Source organism: Hyperoodon ampullatus (genome assembly GCF_949752795.1).
Source record: "Hyperoodon ampullatus genome assembly, chromosome: 3".
NCBI lineage: Eukaryota > Metazoa > Chordata > Mammalia > Artiodactyla > Ziphiidae > Hyperoodon > Hyperoodon ampullatus.
The window spans coordinates 45972371-45996870 of NC_136916.1; the positions used below are offsets into that span (position 1 = coordinate 45972371).

Genomic DNA, 24500 nt, shown 5'->3' on the forward strand with positions numbered 1-24500 from the left:
CTTGATAATTTCATCTTAGTTTCAACACCAAACAGTATAGAAAGCATCCAAGTTTCTGTTACAGTTTTCTAATTTAACTTAATCGTGATGGTCAATATTTAGGATCAAAAGGTAATTGCCCCAATTCTATTTCAAGGTTTGCCATGTGTCTTCCATTAGTGCGACCATATTTATGCCATTTACCTTCCCTTTTATAAGGTTGTGGCTGAGGGTGCTTCTGCTCTTGTTTTCGATGCCTGGAGCTTTCAATATTTACCATACGTTGCTTTTTATCTGGTCGACTGAAAGCAGTAAACACATTTTTCATCCATGTTAGAGTTAAATTTATTTAAACAAGAAACAAATTTAATGTTTTTCTCCATTAATCTATTATCTGAACACTGAAAAAGGATGTTAAATTAATCTGAAGTATAATCCTACTATAACCATACGAAAAAGATTCAGTGAGTTTATACTTTTATCCTATAGAAAGAAAAAATAGACAAATTGTGCTGGCAAAGAGGGGAAACAATAGATAAGTAGAAATGTGACAATAAAATAATGAGATGTGTTTCCATTATTTTTCCTCCTTTCCTATAAAAATGAATCCCCCCCCCCAGTGGCTTCATTCATGAATATGTATACATCTCTTAGAGAGTCTCTCTCTCTAAGCTAAGGCTTATAAACAATGTCTACATGAACAGTTCTTCATCTCTATAATCAGGCTTCTGTCACTACTTCACTGAAACACTCCACAATGCCATCCATGGCCATCCAATTCCCAGCCAAGAAATCCAGTCTTTTCCGTTTTTTTGTTTTGTTTTGTTTAAGCATTTAACACTGAAATATTCCTTTTACTTGAGAAGATCTTTGGATTTTCATGATGCCACTCTCTGGCCATTCGTTCTCAGCCTTCTTTCTCTACAACCCCTTGGATGTTGGTGTTCCCCAGGAGTCTGATAAATACGTCCAGCCTAGACTGTCTACACACGCATGGAGTCTGGGCTAGAGACAGTCATACAACCAATAGCCAACTAATTCTCTACTTGTATGTCAACATGTACCCTCCAAACACATTCTCATTTCCAATTCCCCTTATGCAAAACCTTCTCGTATTCCTTAGCGTAGCTGATGTCACTATCTAACTAGTGACCCAACCCAGAAATCTGGAAGTCATTGTTACTTTCTACTTCCCTTTCCCAAGAAATACCACCAATTTTACTTACTATATATTGTTCAAATCTGCCTCCTCCTTTCTACTCCTGCTGCTGCCCTAGTTCAGATACCCATCAGCTCATGTCTATACTGTTTCAAAGACCACTTTCTAGCATCTAGCTTCACCCTTTCCAACAAACCCTTCAGGCTACTGCCCGTGACCCAAAATGCAATAAAGCAAGTCCTTCAGCATAAAGTGAAGGTTCTTCATGCTCTGAATGTTTTCTTCTGTTCACACCCCAGCATTACCTTGCCTCTTTAAAGTAGCATGTCTTCATATCTCCAAATCTGTGCAAATGAAGTTCCCTTTGAGTGGAATGTCCCACCCTATCTGCTTGGCAAGTTCTCACTTCTCCTTCAAAAGTTTGTTAAAAAGTTCAGCTCAAAGGCCATTTCACTTATGAAGCCTTCCCTAAAATCTCCGGACTGAGGCCACCATATACATATGCCTCCGTATATCCACGCATTCCTTGTACTGACCTAATTCTCCAAAAGCTGTGAGCTCTTTGACAGCAAGAATTTTTCATTTGTTTCCTCAGGGCGGCCTCACAGTACTTTGCATTAGATATATATTTAATAACAAAAGACACCAAAATCAGTCTCATTATTTTATAGACACATTACATTTACTCAAAAAGATATATATATAAAACTGTCTCAAAGTTAGTTACCTTACTGAAAGGTAAAAAAATAAAGCTAACACTTGAAGATTAGGTGAGTTTCCTGTTACAGAATAGAAAGCTGATATGCAATGGATACAATATTACTTTTAGAGGTTATATATAAAGCACACACATTAGAACTTTTGGCTTGCTAAGTTTGCCACTTTGATCATGCCTCTACCTTTACCAACAATAATTCTGTAATAAATGTATTAGATATCATAATTTAGTTGGTAAATGGAATAGACAAATGAAAGTAAGTGGGACACCTGAATTGTTATTCTGATTTCAAAGTGAAATCTGTATTTTTCCTCCTAGCTTCCCAAAGTGAGTAAATAAATAAAAAATTAAAGGAAAATAATTTCACTTAAAGTGATTATCTTTTCATAAAGTATAATGAAAAGAAACAAAATAGGCTAAAATAGGATTATATATCCTTAACTGATTTTTTAAGATAGAAATTAAACCATTTGCTCAAGTCAAATTGATTATATGAAACTTTCAGTTTGTAATAGATTTTAACTTAAAATTTTATCTTTCAATTTAATTTATCCTAAATTCTCAGGCAATAAAGTACTTTTACAAATAGTACTTTTGTTTACAAGAAGTACTTTTACAGATACAGCTGACCCTTGAACAACGTGGGTTTGAACTACGTGGGCCTACTTACACATGGATATCTTTCAATAGTAAATACTTCAGTACTACATGGTCTGTGGTTGGTTGTATCCACAGATGCAGAGGAATTGCAGATACAGAGGGTCCAACTACAGGTCATATGCAGATTAACCCCCACGTTGTTTACAGGTCAACTGTAGTAACATTCTAAGAAATTTATCAAATGATACAAATGCTATCCAATATAAATGTTAAAAACTATTATAATAATAACATGGTGCTATGTAAACCGACCTGGGTCCATATGGAGGGGGAAAGGTGTGACCAAAGAAGTGTCTATATATATATCCATCCAACTTCGCAAATACTCCATCATTATCTACTTGATATTCCTTCAAGTCTTTAAGATAATCTTTAACATCATTAACAAAGTCAGTGAAGAGCTTCTGATCATGTATAAAGACACCATTTAGGAAAAACTTATTGATGAAGTGATCAAGTTCTTTCCAATGATGAAAACTATCCAGTTTTTCTAATAAATACCTTTCAATTAACTGTCTAAATTCATCTATCCTTACAGGATTCAACATTTTAACATTAAAAAGATTAACGGATTCCTGTTGAGCACATTCAAATACACCAGAACAAGCCTTTCTGAAAGAATTATAATTTTCACCACAGTCATGCTCAGCACTGCATTTCTGTGAATTTGTATTTTTTCCAAATTCTTCAAAATGAGGCTTTTCTTTCCTTCTCTCTCTTTGCGTAGTAGGGCCTCTACTATTCTGGTTTTGTGTATGTGCCTTATACTGTGGATATAAATATTCACTAAAAACTGTTGTTGGTTTTTTAGCTGCTGCTTCTTTTGTAGCACCAAATCTTTTATTGCCTTTTTCATCAAAGATATTCTTGGTGGTATCTTTGAAATGTCTGAAAGTGGATTTAACTGAATCTGAGAATTTTTTCAGATTTTCTTTTACAGCTTCTTTAGCCTGTTTAATTTTTTCTTTATGATGCCTCACAAACTCCTTGGTAGAATTCTTCATGGCATCAAATGTTTCCTTAACAGAACCCAAAAATGTTTCCTTTGACTTATTTTTAGCTCTGTGGTTTCCTCTGTTCCCTTTCTTTTTTCCATCAGTTTCTTGTTTTCCATTTTGATCTTTTGCTTCAACATACAGTCTTTCCCACAAGTCAGAACGCTGCTGTTCAAAGTTTAGCTTGCGCTCCAGCTCAGTGAGTCTTTTCCGTAACACTTCTATCTCCTTTTTTTCAGTCACTACACTGGGAGAGTCTGGGTCGCTATATGACTGACTAGAGCTTAGCTGCTGGAGTTCCACCCTTAAAGCCATGGTTATTAGTTGTTCTCTTTCCAGTTCCCTCCTTAGCATCTTTGCTTCTGCCAACAGAGTCTCCTTTTGATTAAGGAAGCTTTGTGTTTTCAGCTTTTCTTCTTCCAAATGCTGCTTAAGTTTCTGATTTTCTGTAACTAATTCAGCACTTGTCCCTTTATCTTCCAATATCCTAATCTGTTCTCTTAGTTTCCTTAACTCTTCCTGTAATGAAGATAAGGCTTTTTCTTCCTTCTCCAGAGATATTCTTAGATACTGATTTTCTGTATCAAGGTTCTTTTTCTGAGTTTCAAAGGACATTTTCTCGGCTTCAGTATGGGTCCAACACCTTGCAAGGTTTTCCTTCAATGACTAAATTTTTTTGAAAAATAAGAAAGAAAAATGTCAAGAGCTTTAAAGGCTGAATTTAAATCTTTAAGATACAACAAATACTCCATAAATGTTTAGTGTCTATTTCTGCAGAGACTATCCTTTATGTAGTTTTTTCAATATATGAAAACTGGAAAATACAAGGTTCATATGAAGGAAAATGCACAGCAAAGAGCTTCAACAAAATAAAAACAGCACACTGAAGGAAGACAGCCTTCTATCTTTTGACTACAGGACTCTAATCTCTCCTGAGAAAGCTCCTAGAGAGAATGTAGGAAGGACTAATCGTTCTCTGATCCTTGGGTGAGGGCGATTATCTTTTATAAAAAGTAAAATTACAGCTACAGATGACTTCAGGCTTCAGAAAGTTCTGTTTATACTCACTGCACTCTTTGAAGGAAAAAAATTTCAATAATCTTAGTCCTATTTGAAAGATCTTGGTCGTATGCAAATTAACATCTCTAAGTTCAGATAAGTTATGCAAGTTCTCCCATACTTCAAACAATTTTTTTTTAATTTTGCCTTTTTTTAAATTTTTTATTTATTTATTTATGGCTGTGTTGGCTCTTCATTTTTGTGTGAGGGCTTTCTCTAGTTGCGGCAAGTGGGGGCCACTCCTCATCGCGGTGCACGGGCCTCTCACTATCGCGGCCTCTCACTGCGGAGCACAGGCTCCAGATGCGCAGGCTCAGTAACTGTGGCTCACGGGGCTAGCTGCTCCGCGGCATGTGGGATCTTCCCGGACCGGGGCACGAACCCGTGCCCCCTGCATTGGCAGGCAGATTCTCAACCACTGCGCCACCAGGGAAGCCCTCTCCCATACTTTAGAGAACACATTGAATCTTGGTAACATTTACAACTAATTTCTCCAATTTCAAATAATTTTCTGAAGAGACTGTAACCAGATTAGCAATGCAACTCTGAAGTCAACATTCTTGCTGAGAAATTATGTCCAGTCAGGTTTAGAGAATTCTGCTGCAGTGCTAGGTAGCCTTGAATGATCTTTCTTTCAACACATGTATTAATAACAAACTTTCATCAAAACAGCAAGAAATTAAACAATATGCTTAAACAGGTTAATGGTTATAGCACTATCCAGTTAATGGTTATAGCACTATCCAGTCAGTTAAAATATCTTCACAAATCAGCAAAATGATACAACTTTGCTTAATTTACTACAAATATTATGACTATTCCCTTTGAATCAGACCAGAAAAATATCTGATTTACAGAGACAAAAAAAAAAAATTCCTTTGAATGATGATATTTTCCACTTGAAAAATAAATATCTGAAATGGATGTTTCACTTTCTGGCTCATTAATCTTCAAAGAACGAATTAAAATTTTAAATTTCCTTACAGTCATTTCATCTGCTCTCCCTGAGTGAGAGAAAACAAGTTTCATCTACCCAACAGAAATGGACTTTGGAGAATATTATGCTTACTGAAGTAAGTCAGAGAAAAACAAATACAGTATGATATCACTTATTGTGGAATCTAAAAAATAATACAAACAAATATATGTAGCAAGACAGAAACAGATATAGAAAACAAACTAGTGGTAAGGCCAGAAACTATCAAACTCTTAGAGGAAAACATAGGTAGAACACTCTATGACATAAATCACAGCAAGATCCTTTTGGACCCACCTCCTAGAGAAATGGAACTAAAAACAAAGATAAACAAATGGGACCTAATGAAACTTCAAAGCTTTTGCACAGCAAAGGAAACCATAAACAAGACCAAAAGACAACCCTCAGAATGGGAGAAAATATTTGCAAATGAAGCAACTGACAAAGGATTAATCTCCAAAATTTATAAACAGCTCATGCAGCTCAATAGCAAAAAAACAAACAACCCAATCCAAAAATGGGCAGAAGACTTAAATAGGCATTTCTCCAAAGAAGATATACAGACTGCCAACAAACACATGAAAGAATGCTCAACATCATTAATCATTAGAGAAATGCAAATCAAAACTACAATGAGATATCATCTCACACCAGTCAGAATGGCCATCATCAAGAAATCTAGAAACAATAAATGCTGGAGAGGGTGTGGAGAAAAGGGAACACTCTTGCACTGCTGGTGGGAATGTGAATTGGTACAGCCACTATGGAGAACAGTATGGAGGTTCCTTAAAAAACTAAAAATAGAACTACCATACGATCCAGCAATCCCACTACTAGGCATATACCCTGAGAAAACCATAATTCAAAAAGAGACATGTACCAAAATGTTCATTGCAGCTCTATTCACAATAGCCCGGAGCTGGAAACAACCTAAGTGTCCATCATCAGATGAATGGATAAAGAAGATGTGGCACATATATACAATGGAATATTACTCAGCCATAAAAAGAAACGAAACTGAGCTATTTGTAATGAGGTGGATAGACCTAGAGTCTGTCATACAGAGTGAAGTAAGTCAGAAAGAGAAAGACAAATACCGTATGCTAACACATATATATGGAATTTAAAAAAAAAAATGTCATGAAGAACCTAGGGGTAAAACGGGAATAAAGACACAGACCTACTTGAGAATGGACTTGAGGATATGGGGAGGGGGAAGGGTAAGCTGTGACAAAGCGAAAGAGAGGCATGGACATATATACACTATGAAACGTAAGGTAGATAGATAGTGGGAAGCAGCCGCAGAACACAGGGAGATCAGCTCGGTGCTTTGTGACCGCCTGGAGGGGTGGGATGGGGAGGGTGGGAGGGAGGGAGATGCATGAGGGAAGGGATGTGGGAACAGATATATATGTATGACTGATTCACTTTGTTATAAAGCAGAAACTAATAAAAAAAAAAAAAAAGAAAACAAACTAGTGGTTACCAGTGAAGAGAGGGAAGGGGGAGGGGCACATGAGGGATACGGGATTAAAAGATACAAACTACTACTATGTATAAAATAGATAAGCAACAAGGATATATCCTATAGCACAGGGAATTACAGCCATTATCTTGTAATAACTTTTAATGGAGTATAATCTATGAATTACTATGAATTAGCATGAATTACTATGCTGTACACCTGATACTAATATAATACTGTAAATCAACTATACTTCAATTTTTTTTTAAAGTGAACTATGGAGTAGATCAGACTGATGTAACATTATCTTTAAATGCACAAGCACGGGGAGCACCACAGAATGACTGGAGGGTACAATATTCTGTATCTAGTAAACTCTAAAATCTTGAATCAAGTGACTAAGCAGATCCTGGACAGGTCTTCCAGGATGATCTTCAAAATCCAAACTACATTTAACAGCTGGAGACAAGAGGTCTGCAAGAACTGACTCAGCAAATATCTATGCAGGGCGAGTCTCCTTAGAGCCAACATCATTCTATGGAACCAGAAACCATGATGATAAGAAGAAAATGGCTGCTCTTTTTTATAACATCCTCTGCTCAAGGCAGGGAAAACTACACTATTTACAATTAACTTCAGTAGTCCCTCCCTGAAATAATTCAGATGTTAAGCAGGATTCTGTCTTCCAAAGAAATACAATCATAACCCTATAAAGAATATATACATAAACTGTGAAGGAAATTTAGGGAAATGGAAGGAAAAAGGAACAGTTTACCTTTCTACCCTGAGTTTATCTGTAATCCCTACACCCTTCTTAGGCAAGAACTAGAGAGGAGACCAGGTATTTTGCTAATCCTCATAAACCCAGAATAGACAGCACAGTCCTGTTGGAGCCAGGTGAATTTCAGGTATGAAAGTGTAACATGCTTTCTCTTTCTTCATAACTGACATGAAACCAGAGAAAAAGGACTGGCTGATTATTTCCCTTGATCAAGGGTGGCTCCTTAGAGAAGCTACAAACTCTCCTCTCTCTCTCTCACTGAATGAAAATGTTTTGCTTGGCTCTATAAAAATAACGTTAATAATAATAATGTTTCATAGATAATATCAACTAAAATAATGTTAACTATAATATAGTGATTAGGAATAACATCTTTGGAGTCAGATAAACAGAATTAAATTCAGCTCTGCTGGCTGCTAGACTTGGGAAAGTTACTTTTTTGAGCCTCTTTCCCATCTATAAAATGAAATTAACACTTGCTTAATTCACTGGGATGTGGTGAGAAATAAGAGAAATACTGTATGTGAGGTACAACAGTGCCCAGGACACATTAAGTACTCAATCAATAATTACCAATATTATTACTGATTTACTAATCTGCACTGTAGTTGTATCTGAATAGCATAATTATTGGCTAACACAATTTAAAAATTTTATTTCTAGTACATACCTTATAATCCATAAATGACCCTTGTTCCTGTTGACACTGGGAAAGATAATCCTTCATATCATTCAATTCATCTTCATGTATCTTTCTGACTAACTGTTGACGCTTCTGAATCTGAATTGTGCCTAAAAATAAAAATTTTTATTAGGGATATATAACATAAATGTCATGATTACCAATATTTTTAAACATACAATAAAACATTTACTTTGCATATATTTAACTGCTTAATCCAGACAGGATCATTTTCTTCAAAATATCAGCATTTCACAGTTCTATAAAAATTGTGATTATATAAACAAAGAAGGAATAAGTAAAATCTTACAGTGTCATTCATCAAATGGTGGTATATGGATGTTAATTTATAAATCAGGCCAAGTAGGTTAATATATTTTTTACTTTATTTAGCATATACCAGGTATATTTAAGCAGTTCACTATCCTTTTGATTAAAACAAGCCAGACCACATTACCTGACCAAACAAAAAAATTTATGTAATGTTTGTCTTACTGCTGTTTTTAAGGGCTGAGGTACATAAAGTGTTGCATTCTCCACTTCAACAGAGAAAGGAACAAACCATGGAGTCTATTCACAGGTTATAAGTAACTAAGGAAAAATGAAGGTGTCTATTTTTTCTCACTGTATTTTGCCTAAATGATATAGCACAAGCCCAAAAAGAATAGCAAGAAAAATAATTGGCTAACTATGATTACCAACCATTCTCAAAGCCAGATATTTTAAGAACTCTGAATTAGTTAGGTCTGTACTGGAGTATCACCTTCCCTATCCCAGTAATAAAGAAATCGTAAATCAACCAGGATGCTCTATACTTTCACCCTAAAAATCAAAATGTTAATTTGCCAAGACATGCTGTTCACATGCTGCTACATGCTTCATGCATGAGAAAAAAAACAACACTAAATCAAAAAGAAGGCAAAATGCATTCGACAACCATAATATTACATCTACTGAGTGGCATACCATTATGTAAAAGACATCACAGAATTTTGTAATGAAAGAATATAATATGGGACTGAGTGAACTGATGAGGATGATTATAATTTTTATGACTTTCTGTTTGAATAAAGAAAAAGAATATAATAATTAATAGTAAATTGATTTCTGAAAAATTAACTTATTTCTTTAGTACATCTTGAAAACCACTAAAGAGAAAACTTCTGCCAAATTACAGACAACTGTTACCAGTTAACAGCTATGATATTGTTAGAATTCATTTCTCAAAAAAAAAAAATCACAAATTTGCACGGCAAATTTGTTTCAATATTACTCAAAAGAATCTCAGATTTTTTGAAATACCAAAATAAATTTATCTATAGTTCCCAAGGCAAATGAAAACTTCTTTTTTTCAAACTGCTAACAGAATGAACTCCTTTGGCCACTGGAAAATAACTTAAAACTAATGTGTTGAGATCTGAGTTTGCAGTACCATTACATAGCGTATGTTTGATGACTATCAATGTGCCCTTTATCAATCAATCTCACAAACAATTAGGGTTTTTTTTCCCCTCTACATCTTCAGCTGCCTAACTATGAAGTGTTACAACCCAGGGTGTAAGGCCTTCTGGTTATATCCACAAACCGGCCTACCTTAATCACATTAACCCACTGTCAGTTTTTGCTACCACTGCTCTAAGACTTCTCTTCTACAGATAAAGAGTCTCAATCTCACCAGAGCTTGCAGCCAATATATCCAGCTGCCTGCTAGGCACAATTCTGGGGGTGTCTTCATTTAAAAAAAACAACAACAAAAAGCTGAACTTCAGCACCTGCCCTAATTTATTCTAAAATAAAGTTGGGTAAAAACAAACCGAACTGTGCTCACCATCTATTAAATCTCTCATCTAGCAAACTCTTCCCCTCTAACTCCCCCAACGCCAAAAGTAAAGCAGCTAACACATTTCTTGGAATTTAAAAAGTAAACCACCAATATCTCAAGCATCCAGGCTCAAAGTTCTGTTTTCCATTGTTACTTCAGTGTCCCTAATTTCACCAACCTTCTCTCCATCCCCACCATCACGAGAACTGTCAAGGTCCTGATCACTGAATACCTGAATTACAAAACCTTCTAGTTAACTGTTCTAATTTTTCCCACACTATTTATCTTCCTGCACTTTTCCTCTAAAATTACTGCTCTCAGTTCACTCTATAAATCAAACTCTCCTATTTGGATTCCAAGATGTTTTACAATATAATAGCATCCCACATATTCCAACCTATTTTCCATTATCTCTAAATATCTATTCTGCTATAATCCTACCAGTCTTTTCAGTGCTCCCAAACCTAGCAAGTTTACTTTCAGATTATCAGGTTCTCCACTGCTAGAATGTTCTACTTTCCTTGCACATAGTCTAAGTCCAGACCCAACTTAAATCCTACCATCTCTAGGGTGACTCAGTGTCATAGTTTGAGCTATGATTCTTGTCTGTGCTTCATAACTTAGCACCTAGTTATATTGTTATACTGAAATGTCTGCTGAAAAGCAGGACAGCCTATACTTAAAGCAACTCCATGAGAAAACCAAATCAACTGAACTCTGCTGTTGATTTGGAATATGGATAGTCTACAGGTAAAACAAAGAATAAGGTGCTTCATCAAGATTTAAAAAAAAAAATTTTTAAGCACTTTCAGGACCTGAAGCAGTGCCAAATACCTATAGTACATTCTTTTACTATCCTCAGTCCTAGTTCTCTCTTCCTTCCAAGATAGATCTGACACTCCAAATTTATATCACCAAGGTTGGTGAATGTTCTGAGTGATTAACTTAGTAGTTCTTGTTAAATGATTATAAAGCAAATGACTGATTATGGAGTGCAATGACTGACTTCACAGTGCCTGGGAAATTCAAGCTGGCTCTAAAATCAACTCAAAAGGGCTCTTAAAGTATTGAGATCAGTGCCACAATTAAGAAAAAAAAATGTGATGTCCTTTAAAAGTGACCTTGAAAAGCTATCATTCAGGTTAAGTTTTTATGTTCCCTGAGCCAATCATATTATTATATGGACCTATTATTATGAAGGTTGTTCCTATTCTGAAAAGCTGATTTGAAATACTATAGGAAAATATTTATTAAATATAATTAATAAAGTAAATTTTACAAGTAACCAAAATTCTTAAATAACACGGCAATAATTTCTCAACTTTGAAAGCACTCCTAAATTGATCTTTCTACAAAATACTTAAAGGTCATGCAATTTGTAGGGTTTAATGCAATGTGGATTAACATTAAATCACTGTCCAATTTTTTTTTTAGTAAGAAAAGAAGATTAAAGTAAGACCTTCTCCTTTGTTACCTCCACGGTTACCTGCAAGGGGAAAAAACCATGCTCAAAAAAACATATTCATATATTTGCTCCAGCTAGATAATAAATAAACAAGTAAAGTATATATTTCAAGTCAAATCTTACAACAAACTTCAAGGGAGGATACAAATTACAAGATCCCAGTATTAAATTCAAGCAGTCATCCACCAGGAGTCTAAATACTTATTTTTATTAATATAAAGTTAAATATAAGAAGAAACACATTTTACTGACTCTGGCTTTAAACAAGGATTGTCTTCACTAAGTTTCTTCTAACATTACACTATATTGAATAATATATCTTTTCCACAAATCAACAAAGGGAACATATAATTCTTCAATCTTAAGAACACATTGTTGGAAGGAACTAGCAAAACCAGATTTACTCAGAAAGCTAAACTGTGGATTATGTAGGCAAAAATCCTAAAAGTAGTTAATACAAGGCAAACTGAAATTTGTGAAGTTGACAAGATCTAAGACATTTGTTTAAAGTGTCTTTTTCAAAACTCTAATAAAGCAAAAATAATGAATGTTCAGTTCTCAGTCTTATCTTTGTACAAATATATACCTTAAATAAGATTCAATGGTTAGGCTCCCAAAAGAAAAATAACACCACATGGAATTCCTTCCCCTTTTCACCCAGGATACTTTTAAAGGCTTTGCATTAAGAAAATTATTAATCAATGTAAATAAACACTAACAGGATAATAGTGAGCAAAGTATAAAACAAATGAATTCTTAAGTCATGTGAATCATGGAAGTAACAACAACGGTCACAAAATATAATGCTTTCATGAAACCTAAAAGTAGAAATAATGAGCACCTATTATTGTGACATTTCATATGTAACTATTTAAGAGGAATTTAAATAATCCTCCTAATAAAGTCACAGTTAAAGCTAGTTTAACTGTGATTCTAAATTAAAATGATTTGCCTCGTAAGCATTTCAGATTTTTAATCTTCCAATATTTTCTTTAAATAAATATTATATATGAGCAATCCTTACATTTCTTAAATACTACCTCATTTCAGTGCAAACAAACAGCTTTGTGAAGCAACACTATCCCTAGTTTCCACATGAGCAAACCAAGGCTCAAACACGTACAAGCTTTCCAAAGTCATATATTTTAAGGAAGACACTGAAAACAGATCCCAGAATTCCTCACTCTTCACCACCAGTTTACATATAACAAATTTTCAAATACTTACCGTAGAAATGTCCAAATCCCATGCTGATTGCAATCACCAAAGCAAGTATAACACATTTATTGAGACCACTATTGAACTGACGTTTACACGGCTCCTTAGAAGGTTCAGTTTCTTGTTCAGCAAGTAATCTTTCTTCAGATTCTGAACTAGAAACAGTCTTCTTCCTAGCACGGCGTCGTCTAAAGGCCGGACTGGGCTGATGACTGGTTTCATCACTACTTGATTCGTCATCGCTAGGCTGAGATGAAAATACTATTTTAAAAAGAAAAATGTAGATAAATATTAAATATTTTAGAAAAGCCTTCCCAGTAAATATGATTCAGAATGCCATCCCTACATGCCTTTTTACATACAACAGCCAAGAACAAAAACAACACAATAGAAACAAAAACTCAAGTTTTCAAGTTTATCAACATAAAGCCAAAGATTTCAACTGTGATACATAAGAAACTGTTAACTATAATCTGTGCCTTTGAGGGTCTGGTTTTGGTTGGTTTTTTTTTTTAACTTCCCTTATAGTTTACACCATTAGAACAATCATTCTCATAGCCTATTAAATTTCACTGCTATTAGAGCCACAGACAAATGCTATTTCTAGAAGGGAAAAAAAAACCCTCTATCTCTTCATTTAATTTCAAATAGAGGTAATTTAAGCTCAACTGTTTAAGGAACAGAGGGAAGTATATAAGCAGTTCCTGAGACTTAAAAAAGACAACTACAAAAATTTCCTTGAGTGTACTAGTCCCTAGTTTTGTTTCCATCCTATGAGCCTAAAATCAAGGTTCAAAGCACTATAGTTTAACACAGGTTTCCAGAAGTCAGATGAGCCCTTCCCTTCGACTGCCACTCTTACTAGAAGGTTATTAATTTTACCCTCTAGTAAATATGTCAGCATGAGGAAGTGACACAACAGCTATCTCCGATATTAAGGACTAGTCTTGTGCTGCTCCTTTATGAAAAGAATAATAAAGAACAACAAATTGGAAAAAAAATTCCACAAGAAATCTCAAGGACTAGAAGCATATTCATTGGAAAAAACCATCTTCAGCTTTTTCAAGTGTATAATTTCTTAACATTGTTCCACATATCAATAAACTATATGCTGACATAGAAGATTAGATGACTTAGTAATAATTTCCATAGGCCAGAGAGAAGAAAAAAAAAAAAAGCTCTAAAAGTAAGGATAAAATGTGAACATGAATTTGGTACAAAGAGCTCCAAAACAACAAACATTCATGCTTCGAAAAAGCAGAACAGTTCTTCAGAAGACAGGGTATCCATGCCACAGCAAAGCTGGTGACTTAGGTTAGACAATACTTCTAAAAGATGTATCATAGAGAATTCATAACTTTCACACTTACAACAACAAACACAAAGACAGAAGGCACTACTGAATGAATGAATATTCCTAATATTTAGTGATAATAGATGCCACTGAGAGATCTTTTGGTCATAACCCTTATGCCCATCATGTTTATCTGGTTATTCTTGATCACTAGTTTTTCCAAGATGTCGTCGCCTCAGCTGTGAGGTTACATTTCTTGGAAAAAGAGAAAGAAAGGAAGACTTAAACAAAGCATTACATAATACAAAGGCATTCATGATCATGGTTGGAGTACTTAAGTCAGACTTTCTGACATTATTAAGATGGGTAAATATAAAAACAAACCATTTGTCAAAATTTCTTAAATTTTCAATTCCACATTAACTTATTGCCTTCATTATACAGTCTAAGTAAACAAACCAGCCTAACCCACATGAACAAATTCTCATCCTTATCTCATGCTTCCATCTTTTTTAACCCATACGTATGATAGCTGAAATATTTTGATTTTTAAACTTCTTTTAAAGCGTAATTTGGCACACAGTCCAAGATGCAAGCAATGCAAAGGCATGCAATAAGCTTAGCCAGCTTTATTACAAGATCAATTTTGAACACCTGTTCAGAGTATCACAGATTACAACAGATATCTTCAAAGCACTAAGTAAATTGTAAATGTGACTAGGCACACTCAGCTCTAGAAAAGCTGATCAGATTTAGTCACACCACCTTGGAAAGCGAGTTGGCTAGGAACATGGTGTTTCAGCTGATCATCCCATCCCCTTATGCATTCAGGAATCTTCCACAGCTTCTCCCACCACCTTTCTTTTGTGAATAAACAGGAAAAAAGATGTATAAAGCTTTATTATAAAGAATAAAAGGGAAAAAGAGAATTGAAAAACACTTGTTTTAATTATCACTTAACATTATCACTTGTGCTCCATCAAAATCTAATAATCATGCCTTTTTAAAAAACATATATACAAAAAAATATATATATATATACACACACAATACAAACTTTTCTACAGCTACCAATTCTGGTTCCTTAGGGGAGGAGAGGGTCATATGGAGAGAGTGGGAAATGTTCTTAAATCAACAAAAAGATTATTGCCATAGAATCTAATTTATAAAAAGAAAAAAATGAAGTTGAAATCCTATAAAGATGGAGAAGAAAGGGAAAGGAAAAAAATATATATAAGAAATAGGTAGCAGGAAATTAACCAACCAAGAAAAATACGGGCTAAGGGAAGAGAACAAAAACTCTTGATAATTGATGTATATTTTCAACATAGTCCAAAATCATTTTTGATTATTTTTTAACATTTTCTTTATTGAAATAATTAATTCCCTTGGGAGGGACAGCAATGGATAAAAATACACCTAAAAAAATACTCTGCTTAACTGAATCTGTAAAATTCCCAAGAAGTCCAAGTTCAGAAAGGAAATTAAAAACTAGATTAATGTGCTCTGAAGTACTGAAGTTCCTGGAAAAAAAATCAACAGTGTGTGGCATCATTTCTTAAATGTCTGCTTGGACTCTTCTGCAATGCTCCTGGCTTCAATCTGACTACACATTCTGGCCCACAAATATTTTTAAATTAAACCAGCTTCAGGTTTAACCTCTACTTGAATTTTATTAGCTTAAATTAGAATAAGAAAAACTCCACTGTCTGATTCTAGCAAATTAAACAAAGAATGGTAAAATCTAAGAAAATGATCTGAAATAAATATTACACGTTTCTGTTTTTGCATCAAATTAGGAAACTCTTATTATCACTAGCAATGTTCCAGGTATCTCTCACATAATTCACCCTAAATTATAATTGGGGGTTAAATACCGTGGGTTAATTATAGATTTCTTTCTTAGATTTTCTGTAACTTTGTGTCTAAATATTTATATTACCCTGAAAGATGTTACATATGTCCCTAAAACTGAGCCAAAGAATTGTATGGGGAATTAGCTCAGTAACTCACATTTTACCTCCAAATGATTCTGTCTGAACAACAGGCATTCACTGCATTAAAAATGTGACTTACAATAGGTACATTTTCATAACTCAATCTAAAGTGAAAGATCCAAAGTTCAGGGGCTTCAGGATGCTGCTGTTTTGCCAGTTCCTTAAACCCTGTTTGGCACATGGTAGCACACAATAAATGTTTGTTGACTGACTAATAATTAAATGGATCTGAAAGGCTTCAATAAAAAGTTTCTTTCACTATTTCTGTAATATAAAATTTGTACCACTGTAACTACAAATCTTATTAACATTGTCCTCCTTTTTTAAGTATAATGGCTCAATCTCCCACTCCTAAAGACCTAAAAACTGTCAAATGCATTTTGGAGTGTTTGAGAGATTAACAAATCTCCTTGAAGCTATTTTTTCCCTTCTTTCAATGATAAAAGATGGTATTTATTGGACTACTGTGCTCTAGGCCCTAGGTCTAGGAAAACACTAGATATAACAGTAGATTTTACAAAAAATTTTCGTGAGTTTTACCCAAACATATTCAAAACTTGAAATTCAGGGTCAGAAAACAAGCCATTATATAAAATGTGTTCACAAGAGTCCTAAGTCTCCTATCAGCGTATCCGTTATGTAGTTCTTACCAGTTTCTGGCTGACAAAATGTATATTGGCTGCTAGAGGAAGAGCCCATGTTAAAGTCTTCTGGACTCTGTGCTTCTTTAACAATTATTGCTTCTTCTTGATTCCCAGTTTCTTCTAACTTAGGTGGCTCAAGTGTAACAATATCAGAATCATCACTGACAGTTCCAAAATAGAGATTGTCATCAGGTAACTTTTCTTCCTCTCCCTGAAGAATCATAATTTTAGAGACAAATTCAACAATTATTTATGGGCCTTATATTTTCTAGGCAGTTCAAAGTATATAATGGTACTTAAGTAGTATGGTGATTGGGTTTAAAATAAGTCCTGCCCAACAGGAAAGGATTACACAACAGTAGGTTCATCCTAAGGAATTCCCTGGTGGTCCAGTGGTTAGGACTCTGCACTTTCACTGCCAGGGGCTCAGGTTCAATCCCTGGTCAGGGAACTAGGATCTCACAAGCCGTGTGGCACAGCCCCAAAACAAAAACAAAAACAAATAGTAGGCTTATCTTTCAGTCTGAAAATACCATCAAACCTGTTGGCAACTCTAATTCTTTCAGAATTAAATCAGACTGCTGTCTACCATTCATTCGTGGGCTGCAGAAGCTGAGAAACAAACCCACCTTTCCAACCCAATGTCCACAAAAAGGAGAGGATTTGTTTCTCACCAGTTCTACGGGTTTATTTGGGCATAACTCTGTGGTCAGGGAGCCCATAGAAGACTGATTAAATTTTCCTTATTAACTTCAAAAGCTATGTAATGTAAAGATCATCCAGCTATCTAGTTTTATCTGGAAGTCAAGTAAAATGCCAGAGGACAAAGTTTGTTCTCAAATTTTAAAACTAACCTTCATTTTAGATATGAACCCTTAATTTCTCAATATAATTCAAGAAAGCAACATATTTCCAAAGAAAATATTAGAGGTGAAATGAATAGATCTTTAACACATTACCAAGAAATCACTTTTCTAAATTAAAAGATAGCTCACTAAATTAGGAGTTATATGGAAGCTAACTTTAATCTTAAAACTGACCAACCTGCAGAATCCCAAATTTTTCAACAAAAGATATTTATAATTCAAATAGGAACAGAACGCACAAATAGAAATGGAAGCTTTAATTAGTATTCTCTAATAAATACTGTTTATCATATATCCACATAGTAAAACACAAGGTTACCTCAAGTGCTGACTTCATTTCCTCCAAAGCTGGATAAGTAGTTCCTCCCGTTAACACTGTGTCATTCTGGCTGCTCTCTGACATAAAGCAACGATCAATTTAATTACACTTCATCGACTTTTTTTTTGTCTGCATATATTATAATATAGGCAGATAAAATCTATTCCTAATTTTTAAAGTGGATTTAATGAAATGCCACATGTAATTACAACAGTCACTCTATTGTTACTAAAAAGATCTCTGTATTTCAAATATAACTATTTGAAATTGTCAGGGGATAATTTTAGGTACTGAACTGAACTCATTTAAAAATCTACTAAAAACCGGGCTTCCCTGGTGGCGCAGTGGTTGAGAGTCCGCCTGCCGATGCAGGGGACACGGGTTCATGCCCCAGTCCGGGAAGATCCCACATGCCGCGGAGCGGCTGGGCCCGTGAGCCATGGCCACTGAGCCTGTGCGTCGGGAGCCTGTGTGTCCAGAGCCTGTGCTCCGCAACGGGAGAGGCCACAACAGTGAGAGGCCCGCGTACCATAAAAAAAAAAAAAAATTCTACTAAAAACCATAATCCCTAAATAAACAATCTCTACATTACAATTCCTAAGTACTTAAGCCAAGGTGTTTGTAAAAACCTGTTAATATGGAAAAATGATTCTCAGATAATTGACAGCACGTTTCCTGAATTCTTAGTTTATTCATAATTCTTAAACGTACCACTATTCTAATGACTGTCAATGCCTAGTAACACAAGAATCAAAACTATGGCTTCAAATTACAAATCTTTACAATAAAAAATAGACTACAAAAAACAAGGCCTCAAAAGAACACAGAAAAACAAGATAATGTCACCATAGCAGATGCAGATATATTTTATAAGAAACTCTCAAAAAACAATGTACAAATTAGAGTTTATATCATATTTTTAATGAAAAAGGTTATGAAATGTTAATAGAAGCTAAAAATATTAAAACAGTATACAATAAGCATCAGGTTTTATGCATTGTTGGTATAATATTACCTCCAGATAAAAAGAATTATAGATGGCTTTGAATTTTTTTGCTCATCATTTGTTTTTCTATCATAAATGTGTATTTCTCATGTAATTTAACCCCTCCAAAATAACAAAGGGAAAAAAACCCAAACATCACTTATGTGTGTTATATAGCTCCTTAACAGAATATTAATTTGGAGATAAGACTCCGCAATGAAGGTGGACCTGGGTCCAAGGACGCCTGAGGAAGTATGGAAATTTTTTTTTACATATCTAAATATATGCATTTCTTGGGAGAGACCATCCACAGCTTTCAGATTCTCAAAGAGATCTCTGACCCATGAAAGATGAGAATCACTGTTCAAATGAGAACAGCAATCAACACATAAGCTGAAAACAAGATTAACAGGTATCATCTTTTATATTTCTGGCCTTGACACATGCACTTTATTCTCCTGACGGAGAAATGTTCTGTTTACATTTTAATGCAATTTTTAAAAGAAAATTTAAGAAGTAATTTTTAAATATGAAGATGTATTAATTATTTGGGTTTCTTAATCCTCTATATAATTAATATGGGCATCAAATCCCACAGAAGAATATATAACATCAATGCAATACAGTAGTTAAATGCCGTTTACCACCTATAACCAAAGGTACTCTGAAGTGTGGTAACTGGAGAAGAGTTTAGTAAATCCTTTGTGTGAATAAATAATTTTGTATATCACTAGTCTTAATCAAGGTTAATAATATTTAGTCACTGTTTACACTAGCAGTATCAAAGAGTCATATGGAGGCCCCACTATGTACTATAGCTACAAACAAACAAACCCCCTGGGTAATTTGGTGCCACTGGGTTCTTCAGAGCTGCCCACCTAATTCACACGAAAATTCTAGTCTTTCAGTGTGACTTGATGATTTAGACTAGCCAGAAAGGCTGCCCACCTAGAAAGAAGGCAAGATTCATAATGTTGCTCACATATCCTATTAAAAAAAAAAAAGAAAAATCAGACTTCTTTAAACTTACCTCCCTGCTCTAACTGCAATACTTGTAGCTCCTCTTGTGATAAAGATGAACATTCTGGGGTGAGCTCACAGCTGTCATTGGCTGCATATTCAGAATTCACCATCTCTATATCAGACCCCTAGATAAAAAGTGTTAATCAGTTATTTGTCTATCAGCTGCCCAAAGCTAGATGTGACTACATGTAGATGCTTCCATTTTTAAAAGTCCCAGATGCTGCTATACTCCAAGGGGAACAGTATCTATTCCTTTTTTTTTTTTAATTTAAATTTTTTTAAATTTTTGGTCGCGTTGGGTCTCATTGCTGCACGTGGGCTTTCTCTAGTTGTGGTGAGCTGGGGCTACTCTTCATTGCAGCGCATGGGCTTCTCATTGCGGCAGCTTCTCTTGTTGCAGAGCATGGGTTCTAGGGGCACAGGCTTCAGTAGTTGTGGCACACAGGCTCAGTAGTTGTGATGCACGGGCTTAGTTGCTCCATGGCATGTGGGTCTTCCCGGATCAGGAATCAAACCCGTGTCCCCTGCATTGGCAGGCGGATTCTTAACCACTGCACCACCAGGGAAGTCCAGTATCTATTCCTTTTGTTCAATTTAGTCCATAAAACCTACAGCACGGGAGCCATAGGTTTAGATTCTAAAAGAAGTCAGTCCTGGGACTTCCCTGGTGGCACAGTGGTTAAGAATCCACCTGCCAATGCAGGGGACACGGGTTCGAGCCCTGGTCCGGAAAGATCCAACATACCGTGGAGCAACTAAGCCCATACGCCACAACTACTGAGCCCACATGCCAAAACTACTGAAGCCCGCATGCCTAGAGCCCATGCTCTGCAACAAGAGAAGCCACCACAATGAGAAGCCGCACACCACAATGAAGAGTAGCCCCCGCTCACAGCAACGAAAGACCCAACGCAGTCAAAAATAAATAAATTTTAAAAAAATAAATAAAATTTTTAAAAATCTTAAAAACAATAAAATAAGTCAGTCTAAAAGTTAAACACTCTAACTATGCTATAAGCCCAAGCAATAAATCTGAATTCCAGAGGATAAGTTTCTAAATTTAGCTATTTCTGTTAATTTGCTTCTACTCAACACTTATGGAACTACTCTAGGCAAGGCATTTTGCTAGTGTCACAGGATATAAAAAACTGAAATCTAAAATTCAGATTTATAGCCTATTCAGAGAAATAGCCATAAGCAAATAGCTACTTATTATTGCAACATATTCAGAGAAACAGCCATGAGCAAATAGCTACTTATTATTGCAACATATGACTAAAAAGGTTTAAGGGCAAGGATTAAAATTAACCTATTAGATTAATGGAGTAAACTTTCCTTATAAAATTTCAGACTGTTCTTTTATTCTTCCAAGGTTTTCCTTCTTACTTTGATGTCAGACTGTCTTTTCTTTAATAAAAGTGGATCTTAACAGGGTTTTTTTCTCATCTTAATTAGCAAAATAAGTTATCCACTAATGACTCTGTCTCTCTCCAGGCCCCTCCCTCAATTTTCCTATAATATAGTAATCCATGAAATCAAAAGGTCTGAGTTCTCCTGATATACGTAACTCACAACAGCAAAAACTAAGAGACGTCATTAAAGCAGTGGGTTTGAGTTGAGTCCTAAAGAGAATTCTGAGTATAAGACTTTGGGATTGCCTAAAGTGGCAGGAGACTGGTAGTAACAGACACAAGGTTTGGGTTGAATTGTGAGTCACTGGGGAGACCAGATCTGGCCTAAATCAGAATGGTAGCAATGGTAAAGGAAAAGGAAATACATGTAAGAGACATTAGCAAAAAATAGTAGAACCTGATAACAAGATATGGAAGGAAGAAGGATAAAGGTACAAATATGATCAACTCTGTGACAAGGTATCTCTAATACAGAACGCCCAAATGACACACTTGGCTAAATGCCAGAAAAGTTTGCTCTCTTGCTTCACACTACAGACTCCCACAGCTGCCTTACTTCTATACTGTTAATTATCCTCGAAGGAGAAATTGTTACTATGAGAGTTGATCTAAGCTTTGGAGAAAACAGGTTAAAAATAGAAAAGTCACTTATTAAAAAAAAAGAAGAAAGAAACCACATTAATTTCAACTGGTACAGCTGCTAATAAACTTTAAAACTTTCTTGCAGAAACTTTGGTTAATGTTGTTTTCTAGAAGTCATGACTAACCAATTGTCTAAATATTAAATTATCAAAGGAATTGTAAAAGATACCATTTAAAATTTTTATTGATGAAGGAAACTAAGTGAGGCTTGAGTCTAAAAATAAACAGGAAAATTATAGATAAATCCATTAACACTTTAAATAGGTATAGTTTTTATCTTTTTGCTTCTATACGTCACTATTTTATGATTTTTCTGTAATTAACATATTACCAGTGTGAGAAAATAAATTACTGTTTATTATGTACTAGTTATGTAACATATTTCTATAGTCAAATTCATTTTTAAGAGTTCTAGCCATAGTCCTTTTTCCATCAAATTCTGAAATGATAATATAATGTAACATAACATAACATGGGTGGAACACAGGTTCTCCATGCTCCTTGGTCTGTTTAAACGCAGGCTCTGATGTTTTCTAGTTACATAATCTTGGCCAAATTACTGAATCTCCATAAGCTTTGGTCTTCTCAACTATGAAATGAGAATGAAAACAATCTGTACCACAGAGGGTTGTTTAAAATTATGAGAACATAAGTAAAGCACAGGACCTGACCAATAATAAGCCCTCAGTAAATATCTGCCAAATGTCTCAAAGCTGAGGAAAGCAATGTCCAATAACATGCTGGCTCGTGAAGAGTTTTCAGCAGTGAAGTGAAATGTAGGTGGGAAAAGCTATAGACAATGGAACCTTATGCTTAAAGGTAAAAAACTAATGGCCTTCAAAGAACCCAGTTTACATCACTGTTAACACTGTAATATTACAAACTGCCTTATAAAAAGTATTAAGTAGCATACCTCATGATTGATGACAGTCCAACCACAAGATGAATCACTGTCACTGGAATTTTCAGACATTTTTCAGGTCTACAAATACAAAAACATATTGATATGTGGGACACATTTTTTTTAATTCTATAGGAAGTACTATATATGACCCAAGTACAAAAAGTGGCTTACTGCCGTCTAGGTGAAACTGAGACAACCCACCCATAGATTTACCAGATAGGATATGCTTGCATTATCTATATGAACAAATACAACCAAACTTTATGACAAGGAGATCCTCCTGAGCCAAAACAGTCTAGACGGTCTTACTGTGGAATGAAGAGGCAAGCTGGATCTGAAAGAAAATGTAGGATTTGGCCAGGCAGAAACAAAGGTAAATGAGAACAATCTGACTCTGAGGAAGTCAACTGTTGAGGGAATGACAAATGGGGAACAGTCAGCCAGAGTAAAAGCCTATGTTTTCAATGAACAGTATGGTGTGAAAATCATGGCTGAAGAAACCAAGTGGGGGAAAGAGAAGAGTTCCAAGGCCCAGCAAAATGAAATCTACTGTTGTCAACATGAAGCAATTAATATTTTCAAGCAGGGAAGGAATGTGATCAAATGGTTTTTAGGAAAATAACCACTTCAGTTCCATTAAAACAGGGGAAGAAAAAGACCAGAAGTTGGTTAGAAACTTGTGGCCACTGGCAATAACCTAGATAGACTCAAGTCCTAAACTAGCACACATTGGTCACTCTACCTGGTTTGTTCTACCCTTTCTATCTGAAACTCCTATTTAAACTTCAAAATTACGCTCATTAAAGTAAATGGTATCTTGCTGACTTTGTTGTATACATATGTCTTATAAATGCTTCTATTACTGCACATATACTGAGAACCCATTATATCCAAGTTGATGGTTAGTGTTCTAACAGAACTCTATTGCAGACAATTTAATATGTAACCAGTGCACAAATGAAAACGGCAAAAAGTATAGATGTGGACCGTCCATTAGTGATTCTGGAAACTCTCATAAATTAATATTTTAAAAAGAGAAGATACAGAGAGGTGGCTGGTCACTGATAGTACAAAATAAGCATGTTTTCAGACAAATTATTCAAAATCTAAAATAAGACATAAAGACAACTGTGTGACTTTTAATGTCACTCGAGACAGAACATTTTACAATAAATTCACCTGAGGTCATTTGATTGTTTGATTTCCCATTTACAACTAATTAGGGCCCAGGCAGTTTCTAAATTTAAAGGTAAATTTGTAAAAAAAAAAAAAAAAAAAAAAACTATTACAGTGAAATGTACTTTTTCTGTCCAGTAGAGAATACTATCCCAAAGGCTAGGCCTAAATACCCTCCCTATAGGATATTAACCAATTTTATATCTTAGCAATTTTATTTCACCATTCCTTATTAAACTGACTACATAAAGCCCAATTT

At 35.0% G+C, this 24500-nt stretch overlaps 1 protein-coding gene across 3 annotated transcripts; it reads right to left on the bottom strand.

Moving 5' to 3' along the window:
- Positions 1-91: 91 nt before the first annotated feature.
- CCPG1 (cell cycle progression 1) lies at positions 92-23134 on the bottom strand (the record flags this gene model as incomplete). 3 transcript variants are annotated; one of them, XM_079700179.1, is made up of 9 exons in its annotated part: positions 92-281; positions 2769-2920; positions 4073-4177; positions 8463-8584; positions 12989-13240; positions 16921-17125; positions 18100-18176; positions 20115-20232; positions 23075-23134. In XM_079700179.1, 9 exons carry the CDS (start codon positions 23132-23134, stop codon positions 92-94), a joined length of 1281 nt encoding a protein of 426 aa, XP_079556305.1. The 3 variants fall into 3 exon arrangements, with proteins under 3 accessions (XP_079556305.1, XP_079556303.1, XP_079556304.1); XM_079700177.1 differs by adding an exon at positions 15039-15134 and having other exon boundaries at positions 2769-4177; XM_079700178.1 differs by having other exon boundaries at positions 2769-4177.
- Between the last annotated feature and the right edge of the window lie 1366 nt (positions 23135-24500).